The sequence below is a fragment of the Palaemon carinicauda genome, chromosome 40, assembly GCF_036898095.1.
Source record: "Palaemon carinicauda isolate YSFRI2023 chromosome 40, ASM3689809v2, whole genome shotgun sequence".
In the NCBI taxonomy this organism is placed as follows: Eukaryota; Metazoa; Arthropoda; class Malacostraca; order Decapoda; family Palaemonidae; genus Palaemon; species Palaemon carinicauda.
The window spans coordinates 51,789,464-51,814,932 of record NC_090764.1 but is presented as its reverse complement, the minus strand read 5'-3'; the positions used below and the strand labels follow the sequence as shown (position 1 = coordinate 51,814,932).

At 38.6% G+C, this 25,469-nt stretch overlaps 1 protein-coding gene across 1 annotated transcript in view; it reads right to left on the bottom strand.

Annotated features, from left to right (window-relative positions):
- Positions 1-12,559: 12,559 nt before the first annotated feature.
- Positions 12,560-25,469, bottom strand: part of LOC137631778 (uncharacterized) — a 143,650-nt gene continuing 130,740 nt past the window's right edge. The window contains exon 9 of the mRNA XM_068363737.1: positions 12,560-13,833. Coding sequence (XP_068219838.1) covers positions 13,251-13,833 — 583 coding nt within the window. The 3' untranslated portion in view covers positions 12,560-13,250. The remainder of the gene's footprint in view (positions 13,834-25,469) is intronic.

Below are 25,469 nucleotides of genomic sequence, written 5' to 3'. Positions count from 1 at the left end.
GTTTCGGAAGATTTCCCACTTCGATTGGTAGACTCTAAGGGTGGATGTTCTCCTTGCTCTAGCAATCGCTCTGGTTGCCTCCTTCGAAAAACCTCTAGTTCTCGAGAGTCTTTCGATATTCTGAAGGCAGTCATACGAAGAGCGTGGAGGCCTTGGAGTACCTTCTTTACGCGTGGCAGACGTAGCAGGTCCACCCTTAGGGGAAGTGTTCTGGGAACGTCTACTAGCCATCGAAGTACCTCGGTGAGTTATTCTCTCGCGGGCCAGAGGGAAGCAACTAGCGTCAACTTTGTCCCTTCGTGAGAGGCGAACTTCTGCAGTACCTTGTTGACAATCTAGAACGGAGGGAATGCATATAGATCTAGATGTGACCAATCTAGTAGAAAGGCATCTATATGAACTACTGCTGAGTCCGGGATAGGTGAGCAAAGTATTGGGAGCCTCTTGGTCATCGAGGTTGCGAAGAGATCTATGGTTGGCTGGCCCCGGGTGGCCCAAAGTCTCTTGCATACATCCTTGTGGAGGGTCCAATATGTTGGAATTATTTGTCCCTTCCTACTGAGACAATCTGCTATGACATTCAAGTTGCCTTGGATGAACCTCGTTACTAGTGAAAAGTCTAGACCTGTTGAACAGGAGAGGAGGTCACTTGCGAACTCGTACCATGTCAGAGAGTAGGTCCCTCCTTGCTTGGAGATGTACGTCAAAGCAGGGAGTTGACCGTGTTCACCTCCACCACATTGCCTTGAAGGAGAGACCTGAAGCTTTTCCAGGTCAGACGTACTGCCAGAAGCTTCTTGCAGTTGAAAAGCATTGTCCTTTGACTCGAGTTCCATAATCCCGAGCATTCCCTACCGCCTAATGTCGCACCCCAGCCTACGTCCGATGCGTCCGAGAAGAGAACGTGGTTGGGAGTCTGAACAGTCAGGGGAAGACCCTTTCAAAGGTTGATAAAGTCCTTTCACCAAGTCAGACCAGACTTTATCTTTCCGGAAACCGGGATCGAGACCGCTTCTAGCGTCTTGTCCTTTTCCAGTGAAAAGCTAGATGATACAGAAGAGGACGGAGGTGTAGTCTTCCAAGTGACACAAATTGAACCACGGATGACAGTGTCCTAACCAGACTCATCCACAGCCTGACAGGGCAGTGTTCCTTCTTCAGCATCTGGATGGATAGCAGGGCTGGGGGTTGATCGTCTTGTTCAGCAATGTCCTCATCAGAGGGTTCCTCATCCGAAACTGATGAGGAAACGGCAACGGAGTGGGCAACGTCTGACTCGCTGAATCCGGTAGCACTGGTGGATGCGTGACGGAGCCGGACACAAGATCATGGTACTGCTGCACAGTCTGTGAACTGTCAACCATGGGGACGCGAGGAAGTACAGCGTCAACCCGAAACTGTCTAGACTGTCAGGGTTGTGCAGTCAACCCCCTACCGGGTTGCTGAGGTTGCCGCACTGCGTCACAACAAGTCACCTCTGCTGGTTGTTGAACGTCTTCCTAGTGACACACTGAACGTCCACAACCACCTCCGAGAGTCGCTTAACGTCAACGTGCGACTGGCAACCCACACTGGGTCGCACCGGTGGAGGAACCATCTCAACTGGCGGACGTGAGTAGGATACCTCAGCGTCAACAGGGCGTACAACCAACCGGTAGGAAGGTTGTTGGCTAGAAGGTTCTTCTCCGTAAAAAATCCTCTATCAAGGACACAAGCTTGGACTGCATGTCTTGCAACAAAGCCCATTAGGGTCTATGGGAGCAGGTGAGGCAACAGACGGGGTTAGCGACTGAAGCGGAACCATTAACCATCCCTGGAAGCATTGTTATGCTTTAATTAAAGTCCATAGGAGGCTAAGCAGCTTAAGGCTCCTCTCCAAATGACAGAGTCCTCAAAGGAATATCAGAAGGAGGGAGAACAGCACTTTCTCATCTACAGGAACCATGTCCGAGAAAAGCTAGGTTATCTCAGTGAGGGTTTCACTGGTGCATAAGCAGCAGACCAGAAGGCAACGTTATGTAACTGCTTGACAGTCTGTGAGCTGGCAACAACCAAAGCTGTGTGGGGAAGCCTCAACTCCTGACTGACTAGTCTGCTGCGGGCGAGTGGCGGTAACCACAGTGGGTTGCGGAGGCTGACACACCGTGTCAAAACACGGCAGCTTGTGGTAGCTCACGCACGGCAACGGAGTGCTCCGTGTGTCTGTGGGAGTCAGCATGCGTCTGGCAGGGTCGACTGCGCATGGGTGGAGGAGCTCTCACAACAAGAGTGTGGGAGCAGGCAGCCATGCTGGGCGCACAACCGTGGCAGGCTGTAGGCCAACGGGTGCATCGTCAACCTTCTCCGCAGTCGGAGTGTGGGAGCAGGCAACAACCAAAGCGGAGTGGTGGTGCGTGGTGGGGACTGCCGTGGGTTGCGGAAACTAACGCATCGCGTCAAAACACGGCAGCTTGACTCCACCTTCCCACTGCTGATGCGGTAGCTCACGCATGTTAACGGAGGGAGCCGCACGTCGGCTAACGTTAACATGCGTCTGGCAGGGTCGATTGCGCATCGGAGGTGGAGCTCTCCGCAGCCGGAGTGTGGGAGCAGGCAGCCTCAGCGTGAGCTGGGCGCACAACCGTGGCAGGTTGTAGGCTAACGAGAGCAGTGTAAACCTTCTCCGCACGAAACTCCTGCATAACCGCAGCTAACTGAGTCTGCATAGACTGCAGTAAAGACCACTAGGGTCTACAAAAAACGGCAACAAACGGAGCTACTGTCCGTTGTGACTGAGGGTCTAAAACAGCTGGTGCGGCAACAGACGGAGTTACTGCCTGTTGCGGTACCACCTTGCCTCTCTTGGGAGGTGTGCAGTCGTCGGATGACTGCAGCGAGTCCGAACTGACCCAGTGGCTACACCTAGGCCGTTGGACTTGCGCGGAAGGGACCGACTTGCACTTAAAAAGCTGCAAGATTTGGTCCATGGTTTCTACGAGAAACCTCTTCCGCAGACGAGGAATAAATGGGCTCTCTCGTCTTTGTGTGGGTGGGGCGATCTCACGTCGGCAACGTGTGTAGATACGCCCGAAACCACGGAGGGAAAAACGTCTGTTCGTCGATCAAGGCCTGTGGAACCCATAAGTCGTTCGACATTACTTCTCCCCTGGGCTTGGGAGCTTGTAAGAGGTCCCGGACTAGGTGAACAACTGGCACGAACAGACGAACCCTCGAACGCAACACTGTAACACTTTGCGCATATCACTTTATCACTTTTGATTTTCTGTTTGCACTTATTTCACTGAAATCGAAACTTTAACTGATTTCTACCTGAAATACGCAATCCTATCCTTCATTAAAAGGTAGTAATTGCGAAAACAGTTTTACAATGCAACAGAAAAACATAAATAAAGATAAAGAATTCAGTGGCTGGAAAAGAGACTAAACACTAGATCAAATAAACTACGTTTAAAATCTCTCACCGCATAAAGCCTGAGAACAAGAATAAAACTCTAGAAACGTTTTACCTTCTTCCCCTACAGCGACTAGGGAGAAGAGTAAAAAAAAAAAAAAAAAAAAACGAGAACAACGTTACCCGCTTGAACGAAACGTTTATTCTCCTCTCTCTCCCTCCGTCTCTATCTCTCTCTCTCTTCTCTCTTGACTTAGCACCTGAGAGAAGAGCCCAATTATATATCGTTAAAACATGTTATTTGCTAAAGGAAAAAACTGAAAGGTTTCCCAAATAAAAAGTTCCTTTATTTAGAATTTAAACCAGTTAAGCTAAGAAAGAATGAACGAAACGCTAGAATCGGTTTACTCTTACTGCAACGTGAAACCGTGAAACACTCTCTCTCTATCGTAACGATAGAGCGCATGTTGAACGTTCTGAACGTCAACAACTGCGGAGACTAAAAAACTAAACGTTAGTTCATCTTTGAAAACAGTACGAGACTATCAAAGAAATTCTTTCATAAAACATTAAAATTAAAAAAGTATTAAATTCTTAAAAGGTAAATACGATATGACGGGCTCAATGTTAATTAACTTCGTTTCCAAGTAAGGACCGCCTACTATTAGGAAAGGTCGCATATAAACAAACATAAAAATTAATTTTTATAAGTTTATAATAAATGGAAAGTTAATCGAAGAGGCCTATAAAGGCGGAGAGATATAAAATAAATAGATCTATAACTTGTTAAGCAAAATTACCAAAAACCTAAACACACTTCCGACTAAGGGAAGGGTCGGCCATTTAAAAGTGAAAGAGAGTCCATACTCTCTTCGTCACCAACACTTCCGTCTAAGGGAAGGGTCGGCCATTTAAAAGTGAAAGAGAGTCCATACTCTCTTCGTCACCATAATTAAATCTATCCAAAACGAGTTCAAGTTTTGAAATGAAGATAAAACCCCTGCATAGCGAAAGCTCAAAACTGGAATAGTGTACTTCACCAAATCGTAGTGAAAACAAATCCAGTTAGGGACGGCGTATTTAGTAGGTCTTGCCAGTGGCACGACAGAGGGAAAATTGGTTCTTTGTTGACATCGAGTACTTGAGTACCTACTTGACAGATGGCGCTGTTGATGTACACCCCCACCTGTATAGCGATCGCTGGCGTATTCCGCCCGTAGGTTTTTTCTGTCGGGCAGCAGGGATGCAGCTATATGATCATCGGGTAAGTTTAATATTAAAAAAAAATGGTTACTACTTCAAGAAGACAATCATGGAAAAACTTGCTAACACAACATAACAAAACTTTGAAGCAAGACATCTAATTGGCTTGCTTAAAAGTTCTCAAAGGCATCACTAGTTTCTTCAATAAAGGAAAAATATAAATAAAATTTGAAGCACTCAAAAGACATTCACAAAAAAAGTAACAAGTTTGAAAACAGCCCTGCTGTTAGTTACCATAAAAATAAACATTTTCTGAAGGATTAACATTAAATTGGAAATAAAATGCAATATACCTCATAATTAAACATCACTAGAAATGCTTAATAAATTTCTGAAATTTGTCTACTTTCTAATACAGTAGGTTCTCAAAAAACAGGCTCTTAATTACTGGATTTTTGCTGGCTAACAGACTGGATCTGCTATCATGCAAAATTGTCTATGGAAAGATAACTGTAAAATGACAAGGATAAAAGACCAAGGGTAAGATACTTAATGATCATTATCAAAGGACTGAAAAAGACTAATAAGCTACAATCACTTAACTCCAATGAGTTTTAGCTTCTTATGTTATAATTGGTTATAGTAAAATGCTGAATACTAGATAAATGTTTTCTTTACCAGATTATGTCAATACGGACATTTGTTATTGGTTGAAATTAGGAATCGCAAACAACACTGTTTCCTTTAATACTGGATTGCAATAATTTTACTGTTGCATAATTATCAAATACTGTATTTTTCAAACAAAATGGACTTTCTATGATAAAAGAATATTATGGTATAATCCAAGTAAGTTTGTTACCATAATTTTCAATAATTTGTTACCATTATAGATTTTATGTCTGCCTGCCTTTTTTCAGAATAATGGACTTTAGTGACACTAATACCTCAGTTTGTTTGAAGAGTCTAGAAGTCAACTTGGGGCAAGGTCCTGTGGTGGCATCCAAACAATGATACGTTATAATTATTCACAGATAAAAGTGTATTTGATCTTTTTAATAATGCAAATGTAAAGCAAGCTTATACTGAGTACAATATTGGGTTACTTAGTTCTGTGTATGCCTTTGGTATGTCCTTTGTGATAATCCTTGTTTAAATCTTACCCTGTAACAACTATGATGCCTGAACATTCACTGTAACTGTAAAGTATAATACTCTCACTAATATAATATTTTATAAAGGTTGTATTTACATATACCCTTGTATTATACAGTACTATAGACTTAGTTTTTTAATTTCTGCCAACATTAACCTAGTGTAATTTAAATACAAAATATAAACTATTTACTTATAAACAGGTGCTGTTAATTACTGGTAACTTAAACCTAGATTCCTGAAACTATTAAGTGATTTGAGAATTTACTAGTACTGTACAGGGTTAGAGTACAGTGCCAGTAAAAGCCTATTCCAGGCTTGGCATACTTTACTTTGATAGCACAAATTTGATATTAATGGAAGCTCCAAGAGTCTGTTACTCTGAGATCTACTGTATTAAGTATATAATTACAATATATTTACAAAATTCATTCCTAAACAGCTACATTCTCCATTTTGTCTGGATTAACAAAGAAATGTAGGAAACAATGCTGACTGTTGAATATATTTCTGCTACAGTACATAAGATTTCAATAGAACACTATCTGAAATTATAGTAAATAACATCTTGAAAAGCTTAGTGAATTCTAAATACATGAGGAAAGATAACATTGGAGAGCTTGGTAACCTGAATTAGTTTAAGTACAATGCTATATCAAACTGAAATAAACACTTATTATATAATTTATTATAAGGAAGTCATATAAGAAGCTTTAACATAGAATCCTTCTGAAATATATGAAAATGGACAAAAGCATATCATAAAGAAAATAAATAGAACTTAAAGCCATGCACCAGCGTTTTCTACAAGAATACCTTTAAACTTTGAGAAAAAAAGAATTTCCTTCTGCAGTAGTTATGTTCTTGAAGAACCCATTTACTTGATAAATTGCATTAAACTCTCAAAAATTTCCCTTTACAACAATTAGCTGGTCTAATATATTTCAAATAGAAGAGTAAAACAAGCACAGTAAATACATAACTAATCCTTGTAGCAATTATGTTCCAAATGCAGGCTCACATGTTCTTATTAACCTCTAATTTACTGAGTAATGATCCACAGGAGATAAGGAAGAATACATCTATGAATATGCCGGGCAACATGGTCAGTCATACTATGAAGTTTGTTTCTTTACTAAGCAGATTATTGAATTAAAAACTGGCAAGAGATAATCCGGTTTTCCCTAATGCCCGATTAACATTAGAACGACAACAGTTTCATTTATGCAGTCAGTCAGCCTCTAAGGCAGAGAATACTGAAGCATGTAGTAAAGTGAAATATAGTAAATTCCGAGTTGTTCAGCATTCATATGACAATCTATTTCAAAATATGAGAGTCAAAGAGGAACAAGTTACTGAGAGTGTATTTTCTGAGGACCTTATTTCTAACAATCTAGAAGGTTCATCACTAAGTTTCAGCAAAACTGATATTACATTTAATTAGGTCATGCAATATATGGGTCAGAAATAGGTTAACGATCTCTGGAGAAACCAGACCTCTCCTTTTATTCCATTGCCTTCCATCATGTACAACTAGAAAATGAGAAATTATGAAAGTTACTTCAATTTATGTCTTTCCTATTAGATAATTGCTTTGGAAACTCAAAAGTGATGGACCAGTGGAACCAACCTAATATTTATGTCAACGTGTACCAAAATTTTTTTCTATTTTGCAGTTTAAGAGTTTAAAGGCCACCCATGAACGGCAGAGGCAAGGGACAGTTTAACACAAGGTAACAACCGCTCTATTGCTTTGACTATGATATTTTCTTATGAGAATTTACATGGGATGAAAGGAATATATTTGCAAATGATTTGAATTTTTTCCAAATAGCTGACATTCTCTTGATGGTTGTTGATATTTCTCTTGAAGAGAAAAGCACATCAGATATAGTGATAAAGAGGTGTAGTACAGGTGTCTAGTGTTCTTTCTTTGCAAGGAATGCTGAAGAGTTCTTGACTTCTCAAGCAACATGACCAGCTTCTGAAACTCTAAAGACTTTAAAAAGTGAAGGAATATAAGCTCAAGTACAGTATTTATTTCATGGTTTACTTCTGGGGCCAGATAATCTGGTTAACAACATTAGGTAACAAGGTAATCTACCACTGGCAGGCACATTGGAAAAATGGGAACTGTCCAATCACCTGAATGTGAGCACCACCATTACAGCTTTTATTTTTCAATTGCATTTGGTCATCATTCATGTCCGTGACACTAGAACAACAATAGTAACATGTTTTTCTTGCTAAGGGAACTTGGTTATTAATAAGTCCTTTGAGGACTTGCTAGGCAGTTTCCTGATGGATCCTTCACAAGGATGACACTTTCCTTTGCCTTAAAATTTAAAAAATATTCTGGAATATTCCTCTAACGCTATTCTCGTTCCTCATACTGTACATCTAAAAACATTTTAGATTAAAGCCCCTTAAACTCTCACGTAAGTGGGTAGTTACTGTGACTGTTCAAGGCTATTTGCTGACATGAGGGTAAAAGAACTTTTTTCTTTTTTTTTTAGATCCAGAAAGCCATTTTTCCAGAGGAAACACATTAAAATCAAACCAAAATTCACTAGTCTTAGATAGCGCCATATCCTCTCGACCACAGTCCTGCACTATGCTATATTGGGTTAGAATATTCTTGATTGTAGTTATTTGAGTAAAATTTTCAGTAAATTCTCTCATATTTTTTTCGAATGTTAGGCACTTACTGGAAAGCTCAAAGATGCTTCTAGCAGTTTAGCAAGAAGTTACTTTATACTTACAGTATCTCCCTTTTCAAAAATAACAAAACTTTCCTCTCTTTCTACATACATACTTTAGAGTTATACTCATGTTGTTATAGTATTTCTATTTTATAATAATTTTTATTTTTATCTGTACTAGTCTGCTTCTCCTATTGGGTCCCTACAGCTTAGAGCATTCTGATTTTGCAGGTCAACTGTTAATAATTAAAAAAATATATCTTTTAGACATTAGTAGATTTAATTGATTGTAGTAATTATATATTTTGTTACATTTCTTAGTTGACTAATCTTAAATACCCTTGAAAAGCTATGGAATGTAATTTTATTATGGTTTCCACCTAGAAGAGATAAAAGTCAGTCCAAAAACTCCAACTAGCATGTGACAACAATCATCATCAAGAGAAACCAGGATATGTAAATCTCATCGGATTGGCCTGAAGGGTGTGCCTCAAACTTTGAAAATTAAATGTTACTAAATGGTATGTAATCATTCAATACATTTGATAACAGAGTTTTAACTAATTGTCCTTAACTTATTTATGTCTAAAATAGACAGGACCTAATAAAATATATTGAACAGTATATATTGACATGCAATCTCTACATACTGGAACCGAGTCATATTGGAAATTCATAAACTATCCGTGGGTCAAAACAACGTTCATATTTTAAGGAATGCTACTGACCTATTATTGGTTTTAATTTAAAGTGGTCAGATTAATTTCTGTATAAGATTTAAAGGTTTAAAGACCACTCATGAATAGTAGAGGCAAGGGACAAAGGCAATGCCTTGGCTAGTAGGACAATACCCTAGAGACTGACTACTGATGACTTACCAGGTAGGCCTCTAGGCTCCACCAAACCACCCTCCATAGCTCACAAGGATGGGGAGCTTACAAACACTACAGCAAGATACTTTAGAGTTTTATCGGAACTTGAACCCCAGTCCGGCGAACGCCAGGCAGGGATGTTTCCAATACACCAACACCATGTATAATAAACTAATGCATGAATATACTATCATAAGCTGCTGGAAACATTTCATGAATGTATCATAATGTATTGATTCAACCAAGGATTCCCAAGTTTGGTTTACAGAAATCATCACTACAGCATTTAAAAGTTTTTTTAAAAAAAAACCATTAAACAGTTATGGAATATGGATCATCCCTCAAAAAGTTATATCACTACACCTGTGAAATAAAGAAAAAAAACCAAAGTGCACTTTGAACCTACACAATATCAACATATTTTGTGCTCCCTTCACCGTGCTTTATAAAAGCTCCAAAGAAATATGCTTTAAATGTCCACCACAAAAAATTAAGATAAAAATATGAAAAAATTAAATACCAAAACGCAAGACCTTGAAATTGCACCATGCTCCCAGCATAAAACATTTAAGACATTAATAAATCATCTTGAAAAATTAGATATAAAAACTCATTCATTCAGTAGAAACTTTGAAAATCATAAAAACCTACAGAAATATGAAAAAGAATAGTGGTAATACAATCAAATGAAGGCACCTATAAATACAAACTTGCAATTTTCTATGATCTGTAAATACAAACTTAAATGTCACAATGAAATATAGTGTGTTATTACACAGGAATTAACCTTCTTATAGATGGGCATATGGAGCGGTTTCCCTAATCAAACAGTAGGAAGGTTACCCTAGCTGCACACAATCTCTAATGAGAAAGGTGAATGAAAAAGTCATATATTCTGCTACTTCTTCAGAAAATATGAACTTCACATGACAATGGAGAACCTTTTAAGATATCTTATCACAACTGGTAATTAGCAGTTCTTACTTCCTTGCTAATTTTTTCATTTCTAGGAATCCACACATAGGCAGGAACCCTTCAGCAATGATAAAACTAAAAGAAAGGAAAATAGCTGAGAAATTAATGTGCACACCTATATTTAAAGATGGTTGCAAAGCCCTTTGGGCATTGAAAAATACATTGAATCCCTTTCCCTAGAATTATGTAGAGGACCAAAGCTTTAATCATAGTAGTTATTTCCGATTCTACCTCACCGTTTCGAGTGTTCCTGTGCTTAGAATACACGATGAACATGTTCTAAGAATTTGGAATCCTTTTTGCTTTCTTTATGGATTTTGTTAATTATAGACTCTTAGAAGCTAGAGTTCTATGGGACTGAACGTGTTGGACTGGAGGAAATATCTAGTATTTCGTAATGGTATGTATAACCCTTGAGTATTAGTCTAAAGTGTTCATTATTCCACCAAGTATTATACTTGCATTTAAATGAGTATATTTCAGTATACAAGACACTACTATATTACATGTTATTTCTGTTTTATATATTAATGAAAATCAGCAGGAAAGACCCTTAGAAGGTAGAGAGGAGGGAACATCTTACCCAATACAAGATTTATCTACAGTATTTCAACATCATCATCATGTTTGTCAAATTTTTCCAAGATAGAATTTGACATGAAATAAGCTCTATCCACACTCTTCTATACTATATAGTATATGCCTAGTTTCCAAACTGGTTCAGTGATTATTACGTAAATTCCATAACTTTTTTGGCCCTCCTGCAAGTTATTTGTCCAGAAAGGTAATGAATACTGGGAATGTACACACTTCTGCACTATGTAGTAAATGAAGCAACCATGATACCTAAGAATTAAGGATCAACGGGTTCATTATAGTGTTGGATATATACCAGAGTAGGATTCATGACTTCTCTTGCCTCCTAATGACTTGAATTCTAGAATAACACTGCACAGGGTAGCCCAGTGTAAGTAAAATAAGACACCTGAACTTTAGTTTGGCAATAAAACCAAAATGAAAAATAGAATTCCATGTTGTTGAATGCTTTCCTTAATCAACCCTTTCAATTCCACTCAAATCCTCTGCAAATAGATTTTTACCCACCTCTCAGGCCCTTTTCTGAGATGTCTTAACTCCTCTTAAAAATGCAATACATTAGGGCTAAGAATTTAAAAAAGAAAATTACTTTCTTTTGCTATACAATAGTTTTCCATATTTTGTAAAAATCTTACATTCATAAATGATAAAAAAATGAAGAATATCTGATAAAAATTAAATCATAAGGGTCTGAACGAAGAAAGAATGCAGGGACTTAGAACACAGTATGACATATGGAATTCAAAAGGGTTAATAGCTTACAAAAGGAGCAGTTTTAAAAAATCACAACCACATTACCTCAAACATTCCCCAATGATAAATTATATTACAAACAGCAATAAAGAATGAAATTAGAAAAAATCCATATGATGTGGCAAAATATTCACAATGAAAATTAAATTAAGCTATAAATTATCATTTGTGTTAAAAAAAATAAAAATAAATTACAGATAAGACTTCATCAAGCTGTGCCTCTTAAAAACACTTAAACTGTGATAATTAAATAAAAAAAACTTCCCCAAGTGCTATAATAAAAAACTAAAAATTTACAGTTGTGCTAATTTTCTTTTAGGTATGAATACTTAGAAGGATACACTAAAGTACTGAACTGTACTTCCGTTACAATTTCAACATTACTCAAGTACTTAAGCCTCGTTACCCTGCACCACAAAAAGAAATCACACAAAAGTTCTATTAGCATATACAGTATCATAAACCAGAATCATTCAAAATAAGTTTGTTACTCAATTGGTTTCATTGACTGGTTAACTGATTTCTCTCCATATATCTGTTAATGCTGCCTCAGTAGAAACTTATCTCACCATTCTTCCTACAACCTTTTCTTCAGAGTTTTTGTTTTGAGCTACAAAAACTAAATATTTACATAATTCAAACTAACTCCTCTGAACAAAGGCAGTACAGCACAAATATTTTCACAAGCTGATTTTTTTCATACAATATTTACAAGCAATACGCATCCTTTCTTATATTTTCAATGCAAGCACATCAATAGCTGCCTTGCCAAACTAAAAATCTATATATGGATAGAAGTGTATGTATGAAATATATATATATATATATATATATATATATATATATATATATATATATATATATATATATATATATATATATATATATATATATATATATATATATATATATATATATATATATATATATATATAAAAGTTTAGTATTTTACACCACAGAAGGATACAGAAATGTATTCTCCATATGATATTACTTCTCGAATATGTGCTTTAAAGAAACTTAGTGAAATGATGCTATCAACTGTCAAATCCAAAGTAGAAAAGACAAATGGAAAGAATACATTATACAGATACTATACAATATAAAAAATAAAAATAAATTTCAAAATATATAGTATATGATATCACTAAAATTTTTGTAAAATCTGAAATTTATGACTACAGGGAAATTTATCACATTAATATACTGTATTTTGTTATTACTTCAGCACTATTTACAACAAAAAATTATAGTTTTGAATACGATACTGATAAAATGACTATTATAATGAACAAATCAGCATAGCCTTATCAGCTTTTCAAAAGAGGAAAGTAATCTTTGATCACAAGCATAAACTTATTTTATACCACATTAATAATGCTCTGACAGTTTTACCTTCATAGTATTCAAAATCAAAACCTACTTTTCATACAAATAATATACTTCCTAACACCTTACAAACATTCATTTCCTTGGAAACCATGCAATATAAAGAACTTTGACAACATATATTTCAACCCTCTATATTCCATTATAAAATTTTACGTAAAATCAAATATTAAAAACCTAATTTATTCACAAGGTACTAATATGAGCAACTTCTCAGGTAACAGACTTATCTGATGATGATACCAAACTCACATCAAGATCCTTTTTATTTAGGTCAAAATGTTCCTGCACTTCAGAAACTTTAGTGGATTCTGTTTGCATTGCTTGCTTGTCTCTCACACTTGCAGCTCCAGTCAAACTGGATACACTACTGCTTAAATTTGGATTTTCTGCAAGAGAACTATGGGTGGACAGAAATTTACCAGTATTAGGAACAAATAAATTTGGTTGAATGACTGGCTTTTCTTTGGTCATTACAATAGAAGTTTGTTTTTCTTTTGTCTTCATATCTGTTTTAATAGTCGGTTTTAGTGTATTATTATATTTAGCTTCTGTTTGTATAACAGCAGACTGCACTATGGAAGATAAATTTGTTAAACTTGGGGTAATTTTTGTTGGGAGGATTTCTTTTTGAATAGTATTATTTTTCATCTTAATAGGAGAAAATTCATTTAGTTCTACTACCTGCTCATGGGCATTCATACGGTTAAATGCATCCCAAACTCCAATAATTGATCCTGATATTCCTAAGAATATTAGCATCACATCAAAATACCACTGGCGCTTAGTCAATCGTCTGAAAGAAAAAAATATCAATGAAAGCATTTTAAACAAATCTTATTAACCAATTATTCAACTTAGTTGTCTGTTTAAATTATGTCCTAACACAAAAATCACCAAGGAAAGCAATGAAATAAAGAAATTAATCAGTTGCTATTTATAGCTTAACATATATTTACAACTGATTTATATTTTTAATAGATTTTTATGGGTAACATTATAAAGCCTTTGTTAACTGAAACAAAATGAAGCCATTTACAAAATTATAGTACTAATTCTAAAATAGACATACAGCCAAACAAATTTTGTCAATAAAGCATCAAGTACACCACATCCAATGATCCAAGATTACTATTGTACAGATATACCTCAACTAAAAGATTACAAACTGCGAATTCTCAAACATGAAAATATCCATATCCATAAAGGCATTGGGGATGGCACTATCACTTAAAAGAACTACTTTGCTCCGACTTGCTAGTCATATCAAGTCATTTCTGATAGCTAGGTCAAAATTTTGCTCTGCTAAAATACCTGGGAGAATGTCCTTAACACCAAATGAGCTCTAGACTATACAGCTCAAAGAGATCTTAGGCCAATGGAGAGAGAATGAGAGATAAAGAGAAGGAATGTCAGCCTGTCCACTAGAAAATACTGTAAAATACTAGATATCACTAGAATAAACTGGAAAATACCAGAAATTACATGCAAAGTCTAGAAACTCACTATATAAAAACAGGCTTTGGGATAAAGCTTGTAGATATAAGAAAAGGCATTGGCAACCTTGACACAAATCTACTCAACAAAGTGTAGATATTGTCTTTTCTTTCTAGCACTCAATTATTCTTCATATTCTATATAAATATCCCCTTTTCGTATTTCACGATCAGCATCCGACCTTTCAGTTTCGAATAGGTCAGCGGGTGGGCTAACATCGCTCTAAGAACATCTTAGAACATGTGCCAAATTGTAGAAACTATTAGACGATACGGTCCATACAAAAAAAAAAAAAAAAAAACTGTCAAAAGTAAAATATGAATTATTTTCCTCAAACTGCTATACCTACTGTAATCTTCCAAGATAAGGTATATACCTAACAAAGTTGAAACTGCAAATTAATTACTGTAATCTCCAAAGCTAGGCCAGAACCTTGGTTAAAACCCAATTTCTTTGAAACATTGATAAATCTAGGAAGGACACAAAATCTGAATCTACGGTGAAATTAAGATATCTTTGTGTGATATGAAGCTATTTTCTTTGGTTTTACCACAGGAGCCAAAATCATTAGTGAGGTAGACAAACGAGACCTGAAGTTGGATCACTTTAACAGACTATACTTCTTTGATCCCTACCAAAAATTAAACTTGGAACAAGTTTCTTGTATTGCTACTGTGGAGCATGTGTCAATCGCTTCATCCTTATAGGGAGATTCCATGTTGACTTCATATCAGAGTCACTTTCTCAACACACTCAATATTATCCCCAACTTTCCCTCCCAAAGAGATTGAAACAGGCTAAAACCCTCCTCAAAATGCTACCATCAGTAATAGCCTGTTTCTGAGCCATATGCTGAGTGAACACGAGTGTAACTCCAACCCAACTTGTAAATTAAGCTACAAATAGGGAATGGCATATTTTCAGCTATGGAGGACATAGCCCAGACCAAGACTGGCATGGGACGAGCTACAGATGGCAGACTTCTAGCCATAGTTGGTAAGGGCCAGGATTCCAAAGATTTGCCACCCATCACTACTGATGTGCATAATCTAAGTCTGGATCATCACAAGCAGAAACCAATACTAATTAGTAAATTATAACCACCCTTTTCATAAAATTGGGTTGTTCAAATTAGATAAGAAAAAGATTTCACCACTGTCCCAGCAAAAGATGGAGTGGCCAAGGAACCAGACTGAGGATTTAGGCTAAGCTTGCCAGAACTCTCCATATACTGTATATGTTCTGAAATAGTACAGCCCTGGACCATGGGCATACAGTTAACACAGTCTAGGAATTTCAGCCCCATAAACAAGACGAAGGAACTCAACTCCTTACACTAAACTATTAATTTGCAGGTAGGAAGGCAGACTTAGCCATTAGCCCTGGCATGGATGCCAAATCACCAACAGTGAGGTTGATGAATTTATTCTTGGTTGACTCACTGAGCAAAGCAAAATTCCCATAAATCTCACCCCAAGGAGCTAAGGGCACATTTAATACAAATTCATAGATTAATAGGATCCACCTGACTCCCCTGATACTAGGCCCATAGTAAAATGCATAAGAAAAGTTGACATCAGTTCATCAAACATGTTAAGAATCATTTAAAAATGTTATTTTCATTAGTAAAATAAATTTTTGAATATACTTACCCGATAATCATGTAGCTGTCAACTCCGTTGCCCGACAGAATTCTACGGGAGGGATACGCCAGCTATCACTATACTAGAAGGGGGTGTACTCACAAGCGCCACCTGTGGCCAGGTACTACAGTACTTGTTGTTGACGCCACCTCACTTTTTCCTCGGTCCACTGGTTCTCTATGGGGAGGAAGGGTGGGTCAATTAAATCATGATTATCGGGTAAGTATATTCAAAAATTTATTTTACTAATGAAAATAACATTTTTCAATATTAAACTTACCCGATAATCATGTAGCTGATTCACACCCAGGGGGGTGGGTGAAAAACCAGTGTACAAGACTAAAGGATAGCTAAGTATCCCGTATTTCATATAATCAGTTATCCACAATAACAATGAAATAATAAGTACCTGGTAAGGAAGTCGACTTGAACCGTTACTCTGCCTTTAATAAGATCGTCTTCCTTACTGAGCGCAGCGTTCCTCTTGGAAGACTGAATCAACTCAAAGGTACTAAAGTATACAGGGCTGCAACCTATACTAAAGGACCTCATCACAACCTTTAACCTCGGCGCTTCTCAAGAAAGAATTGACCACCCGCCAAATCAACAAGGATGTGGAAGGCTTCTTAGCCGACCGTACAACCCATAAAAAGTATTCAAGAGAAAGGTTAAAAGGTTATGGGATTATGGGAATGTAGTGGCTGAGCCCTCGCCTACTACTGCATTCGTTGCTACGAATGGTCCCAGGGTATAGCAGTACTCGTAAAGAGACTGGACATCTTTGAGATAGAATGATGCGAACACTGACTTGCTTCTCCAATAGGTTGCATCCATAACACTCTGCAGAGAATGGCTCTGTTTGAAGGCCACTGAAGTAGCCACAGCTCCCACTTCATGTGTCCTTACCTTCAGCAAAGCAAGGTCTTCTTCCTTCAGATGAGAATGTGTTTCTCTAATCAGAAGCCTGAATAGTAAGAAACTGAGTTCTTAGAACTTGGAAAAGAAGGTTTCTTGATAACACACTATAAGGCTTCTGATTGTCCTCGTAAAGGTTAAGACCTTTTTAGATAGTACCTAAGAGCTCTAACTGGGCAAAGTACTCTCTCCAGTTCATTCCCCACCAAGTTGGACAGGCTTGGGATCTCGAACGACTTAGGCCAAGGACGTGAAGGAAGCTCGTTTAGCAAAAACCGAGCTGCAAGGAACATGTAGCCGTTTCAGATGTGAAAACAATGATCCTGCTGAAGGCGTGGATCTCACTTACTCTTTTAGCTGTTGTCAAGCACACGAGGAAAAGTGTTTTTAATGTGAGGTCCTAAAAAGAGGCTGATTGGAGAGGTTCAAATCTTGATGACATAAGGAACCTTAGGACCACGTCTAGATTCCAGCCTGGAGTGGACAACCGACGTTCCTTTGAGGTCTCAAAAGACCTAGGGAGGTCCTGTAGATCTTTGTTGGTGGAAAGATCCAAGCCTCTGTGGCGGAAAACCGCTGCCAACATACTTCTGTAACCCTTGATCGTAGGAGCTGAAAGGGATCTTACTTTCCTTAGATATAACAGGAAGTCAGCAATCTGGGTTACAGTGGTACTGGTTGAGGAAACTGCATTGGTCTTGTACCAGCTACGGAAGACTTCCCCTTGAGACTGATAGATTCTGAAAGTGGATGTTCTCCTTGCTTTGGCAATCGCTCTGGCTGCCTCCTTCGAAAAGCCCCTAGCTCTTGAGAGTCTTTCGAAAGTCTGAAGGCAGTCAGACGAAGAGCGTGGGGGATTGGGTGTACCTTCTTTACGTGAGGTAGACGTAGAAGGTTCACTCCTAGAGGAAGAGACCTGGGAATGTCGACCAGCCATTGCAGTACCTCTAAGAACCATTCTCTCGCGGGCCAGAGCGGCGCCAACCAACGTCAGCCGTGTCCTTTTGCGAGAGGAGAACTTCTGAAGTACCCTGTTGACAATCTTGAACGGCGGGAATGCATACAGGTCGAGATGGAACCAATCCAGCAGAAAAGCATCCACGTGAACTGCTGCTGGGTCTGGAATCGGAGAACAATACAACAGGAGTCTCTAGGTTATCGAGGTAGCGAACAGATCTATGGTTGGCTGACCCCACAGGGCCCAAAGTCTGCTGCAAACATTCTTGAGAAGGGTCCACTCTGTGGGGATGACCTGACCCTTCCGGCTGAGGTGATCTGCCATGACATTCATACCGCCCTGAATGAACCTCGTTACCAGCGTGAGCTTTCGATCTTTAGACCAGATGAGGAGGTCCCCTGCGATCTAGAACAACTTCACGAAAGAGTCCCTCCCTGCTTGAAGATGTAAGCCAGGGCTGTGGTGTTGTCAGAGTCCACCTCCACCACTTTGTTAAGCTGGAGGGACTTGAAGTTTATCAAGGCCAGAAGAACCGCCAACAACTCCTGCAATTGATGTGAAGTGTCCTTTGCTCCTGATTCCATGTTCTCGATCATTCCTGTCCGTCCAAAGTCGCACCCCAGCCCGTGTCTGATGTGTCCGAGAGGAGACGGCGGTCGGGTTTCTGAACAGCCAAAGGTAGACTTCCTTGAGAAGAAAGCTGTTCTTACACCACGCGAGAGAAGACCTCCTCTCTTCGGAAACAGGAACTGAGACCGTCTCTAGCGTCATGTCCTTTATCCAGTGAGCAGCTAGATGATACTGAAGGGGGGGAGGTGGATTCTCCCTAACACGATGAACAGGGCCAGCGATGAAAGTGTCCCTGTTAGACTCATCCACTACCTGACTGAGCATCGGTTCCTTCTCAGCATGCTCTGGATGCATTCTAGGGCTTGGAAGATCCTTGGGGCCGACGGAAAAGCCTGAAAAGCTCGACTCTGAAGATCCATACCCAGGGAGACAATGGTCTGGGATGGGATGAGTTGAGACTCCTCAAAATTGACCAGGAGGCCCAGTTCCTTGGTCAGATCCATAGTCCATTAGAGAATCTCCAGACAGCGACGACTTGTGGGAGCTCTTAAAAGCCAGTCGTCTGACGGAGCCGGACACAAGATCATGGTACTGCTGCACAGTCTGTGAACTGTCAACCATGGGGAAGCGAGGAAGTACAGTGACAACCCGAAGCTGTCTAGACTGTCTGGGTCGTACAGACAACTCCTTATCGGGTTGCTGAGGTTGCCGCACTGCGTCACAACAAGTCACTTCTGCTGGTTGTTGAACGTCTTCCCAGTGACACACTGACTCCGTAAACAAAAAATCCTTTAACAAGGACTAAGCTTGGACTGCATGTCTTGCAACACAGCTCAAGGTCTATGGGAGCAGGTGTGGTAACAGACGGGGTTAGTGACTGAAGTGGAACCATTACCTTCCCTGGAAGCATGTTATGCTTAAATAAAAGTCCATAGGAGGCTACGCAGCTAAAGGCTCCTCTCCAAATGACAGAGTCCTCAAGGGAATATCAGAAGGAGGGAGAAAAGCACTTTCTCATCTACAGGGACCATATCCGAGAAAAGTTAAGTTCTCTCAGTGAGGGTTTCAATGGTGCAAAAGCAGCAGACTAGAAGGCAACGTTATGAAACTGCTTGACAGTCTAGTGAGTTGGCAACAACCAAAGATGTATGACTGAGAAGCATGCGGTAAGGTATGCAGAGCATGTTGTATGCAGAGCATGCTGTATGCAGAGCATGCTGTATGTAGAGAATGTTGTATGCAGAGCATGCTGAATGCAGAGCATGCTGTATGCAGAGCATGTTGTATGCAGAGCATGCTGAATGCAGAGCATGCTGTATGCAGAGCATGTTGTATGCAGAGCATGCTGTATGCAGAGCATGCTGTATGTAGAGCATGTTGTATGCAGAGCATGCTGAATGCAGAGTATGCTGTATGCAGAGCATGTTGTATGCAGAGCATGCTGTATGCAGAGCATGCTGTATGCAGAGCATGCTGTATGTAGAGCATGCTGTAAGGTAAGCAGAGCGTGTTGCATGGCGTTTAACATTTCTCAGAAATTCCATGACCAGTGCTAGAGTGCTTCATGCATGCTTGCATGGGGTTTTAATATCAACATAATATTTACCTTACATTCATAACTCATGATTCATTTTTGTTTTGAAGATATTTTTGCCATATTTTGCGATATTGTTAAAAAATATATTGCAAGGAATACATATATATTTTTATATAAGTAAGACAAATAACCTCCATTATCATAATGTTTGTGTAGGCATACATGTATATGATTACAAATGCAAGTTATGAAAGTAATGAGGTGTTATTATTGTCATTTGTAATTTCTCAAGTTGAGGAGAAAGTGGCAGATGCATGCGTTGAGGTGGCTGACTCATAGCATGAGTGACTGAACTCAAGGGTTGCGCTTGCTGAGTGGTTGGCGGAAGCGGAGTAGCAAGCGGAGAGCGATGAGGTAGAGGCTGCGCAGAACGTAGTAAATGTCTCGCGAGTTGAGGCTCCTGAGGCGCAAGGCTAAGGTGTTGTGGAGCTTGCCTAGAGGAGGGTTGAGCTCGCTGCAGCGAGAGCTGAGGAGACTGACTCATGGATGGGAGAGGTTGTTGTACCTCAACCGAGTGTTGCATCAATGGTGGAGCAGCAAGTGGAAGCGGAGGAAGAGAGGTATAAGCCTCCTGATCCCATTGCTGAGGTTGCCTTAAGGAAGGCGGAGGGAGCTGTACACCACTGGGAACAGTAAACTCAGAACGTGGCTCAACATCGTACGCCTGGCAGGCGGTACTGCGGTCAGGCGGAGCGAGCGCAGGCGGAGCGAGTGCAGGCGGAGGCGGAGGCGCAACCTTCTCAGCCCGACACTCACGCATCAATACTGAAAGTTGTGACTACATGGACTGCAGTAGAGCCAACTTGGGGTCGGCAGACACTAAGGTCTGCTGAGGCAAAGCCTTAACAGCAGAGATCTGTTGCGGCAGAACCTTACTCCTCTTGGGCGGAGTGCAGTCGACAGATGACTGCGGCGAGTCAGAGCTGAGCCAATGACTGCAGCCCGGTTGAGCACTCGCGGACTGGACTCTGCGTTAGAGTGGTCTAGAGACCTGAGTCCAGCGTTTCTTCCCTGACAATTGATCAGCGGACGAGTAAAAGACGGGCTCAATCGTCTGCAGGTGGGAGTGACGGTCTCTGGAAGACACGCCCGCAACCACCGAGGATACTTCTGTGCGCCGATCAAGGCCTGCCGAACCCTTTTGCCCTTCGACATTGCTTCTCCCCTGGGCTTGGGAGCTTGCAAGAGGTCCCGGACTGGGAGGACGACTGACACGCACAGAAGTACCCTCACGCACAACACTGACACTTTGCGCTAATCACTTATCACTTTTGATTTTCTGTTTGCACTTATTTCACTGAACTCGAAACTTTAAGTGGTTTGTACCTGAAACACGCAATTCTATCCTTTCTCAAAAGTTAGTAATTGCGAAAACAGAATTACAATGTAACAGAAAAATCTAATGAAAGATAAATAATTCAGTGGCTGGAAAGAGACTAAACACTAGATCAAATAAACTACGTTTAAATTCTCTCACCGCATAAAGCTTGAGAACAAGAAAAAACTCTAGAAACGTTTACCTTCTTCCCCTAAAGAGACTAGGGAGAAGAGTAAAAACGATAACAACGTTACTCGCTTGAACGAAACGTGTATCCTCCTCTTTCTCCCTCCGTCTCTATCTCTCTCTCTCTCTCTCTCTCTCTCTCTACTTAGAACCTGAGAGAAGAGCCCAATCATATATATCGTTAAAACATATTATTGTTAAAGGAAAATATTTCCCAAAATGAAAAGTTCCTTTGTAGAATTAAAACCATTAAGTTAAGAAAGAATGAACAAAACGCTAGACACGGTTACTCTTACTGCAACGTGACACCGTGAAAATTCTCTCTCTATCGTAACGATAGAGCGCAAGTTGAACGTTCTGAAACGTCAACAACTGCAGAGACAAAACAAAACGTTAGTTCAACTTTGAAAACAGTACGAGACTATCAAAGAAATTCTTTCAAAAACATTAAAATAGCATAATATGTTAACAGGTAAAACCGAAATAACGGGCTCAATGTTAATTAACTTCGGTACAAGAAAAGACCGCCTACTATTAGGAAAGGTCGAATATAAACAAATATAAAAACTAATTTTAATAATTTTATAATAAAAGGAAGTTAATCGAAGAGGCCTATAAAAGGCGGAGAGATATAAAATAAATCTATAACTTTTGTTAAGCAAAATTAAGAAAGAGAGTCTATACTCTCTTAGACACCAACACTTCCGTCTAAGGGAAGGGTCGGCCATGAAAAGGTGAAAGAGAGTTCATACTCTCTTCGTCACCATAATTAATCAATTTAATTCCAAAAGCTAACTAAGCTAATATAGAAGTTTCCAGTATAGCGAATAGCTGCAAATTTTAGAGAAATACTTCACCAAACCGTGAACAATACTCCAAAATCATAAGCGTATCCAAGAACGTCTTGCCGGAAGCACGACAGAGGAAAAAGTGAGGTGGCGTCAACAACAAGTACTGTAGTACCTGGCCACAGGTGGCGCTTGTGAGTACACCCCCTTCTAGTATAGTGATAGCTGGCGTATCCCTCCCGTAGAATTCTGTCGGGCAACGGAGTTGACAGCTACATGATTATCGGGTAAGTTTAATATTGAAAAATTAAATTTGATTTTAGGTTAGCAAATAAGCAAGCTTTGCCAGATCTCCAGAATTGACTTTTAGTGGTTTTACTATGACAGCAATAAATTACACCAATGCTCCCATATACAAAGCTTCGATCAACAAATTTTTGAAGATATAAATAGAATAATTCTGTCACATGCTTTAATTTACATACCAATAATTCAAAGTTATGACATTTTTATCGATATTTTGTAGCTTTAAAAAATTAATAAATTTAGAAAATAAAAAAATGATAAGAGTATCATTAGTAACCTCATAAACTGAACAGAAAAACAGGCTTTTTTATGAACAATCGAATCTGATAATGGCTGTTTTTCTTGTATTTCAATCATTGTGCGATAGTAAACAATTGCCGTAATAAGGTTACAAAGCTGGGTAGAATAAGATTAAAATATTTTTAATATTATACCCTTATCTGCTCTGGAGAATTGATCAAGGATATACTCTATACTGCCAAATATAAACAAGCTGTAGCTTAAGTAAAAAATCTATGTTCATAACTGCCAATCTATTTGGAATTGGGGAAAGCTGTTTGAAAATGGGGGAAAATGGAAAAAAAATGGTGTTTTATTATAACACGATCATATGTAAGACTTTATAAAAATTCTGAGTTTACAGTAGTAAGTTCAAGATGGTGTACTCAGTTTATGAAAAGGCAAACCGTACTGAATAAAACTTTGATATAATATTAAACTCGATAGTAAATAAAATAGAGAAAAGCATTTTCAATAAAAATTTTTACCTAGTATGATAAAATGATGGTTTAAGCATTAATTGTTTCTTTTGGGAATTTAAAAAAATCCTTCAGAATCTTACACAAAACCATTGGCTTATTGAGAAAGTCTTTGTACTAGTACTGTAGTACATCGTACTGTATTAGGTATGCATTTAATTTTAACAGTCTTGCCTTCTCCATTAATAAGACACAACATTACACAGTATTCTGGAAGCTTTTATTCCAGCTGAGATACTGTATAATGATCCAGGGTATCATCTCAGTCTTCAGCTTCATGAATTCTAGGTGTCTAAAAGATCATATAGAAAAGCAGGAGTGCAATAGCTGCGTTGTAGATGAGCAAAAATAAATAACAAATCTAACGCTCTTCGAGAGGATCTCGAACCTGAGAGATACCATGTACCATCAAAACCTTTACTGAATGTTTCACTAGAACCACTAATTTTAGGATTTAGGTTTAGGTTTGAAATAGGGTAAGTTAGGCCTAAAATATTACTCAGAATCAAGAATTAATGGATTTCTGAGCTACCCCAAAACGAGTTAATGGTGTTAAATTCCAAATAAAACAAAACTAAACTAATTAGACTGTAGTGAAGATAAAACCTGAACAGGCAGTACTGTCATCATTCCCACTTATGAACAACAAACATAGCTTTCTATGCTTAAAGAAAATCATTTAAAACACTAGAATTAACTACAAAGTAAAGTATTTCATGAACGCTTCCTAAATTACTACCCACAAAATCATTGGTAAATTAGCTTGTAAAACTTTCATATAAACATTATTGTTTATTACTGTACTCATAAAATGATGGGTTCAAGGCAGATATATTAAATTGAAATCTATCACAAGGTTACGTAGTCTTACATAAATCAAAATGTTGAGGTATTGAAAACTTAAAAGACTAAACAAAACTAGAATTTACAGCCATTCTTATAAGTGATACCCTTTTAATTATTCTTATTCATAACGAATAGGAGGAATTGAGAAGTTTATACTGTATAATCATAGAAAAAGCCCTCTCTGAATATTTTGAAATAAAAGCCACTTCAGAACCTATGTTAAAAACAAGTTTTAAGGTAGTTTTATCAACAAGAATCAACTCAACAAATTCCCATCACACTCATTGTTTACAACTGGCACGTTAGTGCTGTGCATAAGGTGAGGTTCAGAAATGAAAGGCATAGCGTATGTAACAGCATCTCCAGAACAATAGCTACGTATCATTAGTGAACTATACTTTTCTTTATTTTCATCTGACGTTCTCCACTGAATACAAATAACCCCGTACTGTATAATATCAAAGTCTCCTTTAAAGCCAGACTGTTATGGGTAATATAATAAAAGCATGAGCATTAGTATTCATCCAGATAAAATAAACCTGTGATGACCAAATGGATGAGTTTGCAAGCGAAGGAAAATGCACTGTACTCCGAAATGTGAAGCAATCGACCAGCTGTAGTTGATAAATCAACATCTACAATATGAAACCCCTTTGCTCAAATTAAATACGATGTTTATTAAGAATACTTACTTTAATGAGATTAAGGATATAAGGATCTAGACTACATATTCGGTCTTAAGCCTCGCAATCTGAATGTCTAAAAGAGTGACTATTAACACGAAACTGTAAGGATTTAGCAGCACTATAGTAATTGAAGAATTTGAGATACAGTGAGATGAACTTGACTCTGTGAGACGCAGTGAACATTCAGAACCTGAACTGAATGGAAACTATGTGATTATGACCACTAGACCTAACAATGGAAGACAGGTTAGTGTAAGCAACAAGGCAGGCAAATTAGACATATCGCCCACAAGAGAAGGCCCGTCTTCTGAGAATAGCAAAAGAAGTTAAATAAGCTAAGACCTATAAAGGCTCATCACTAACT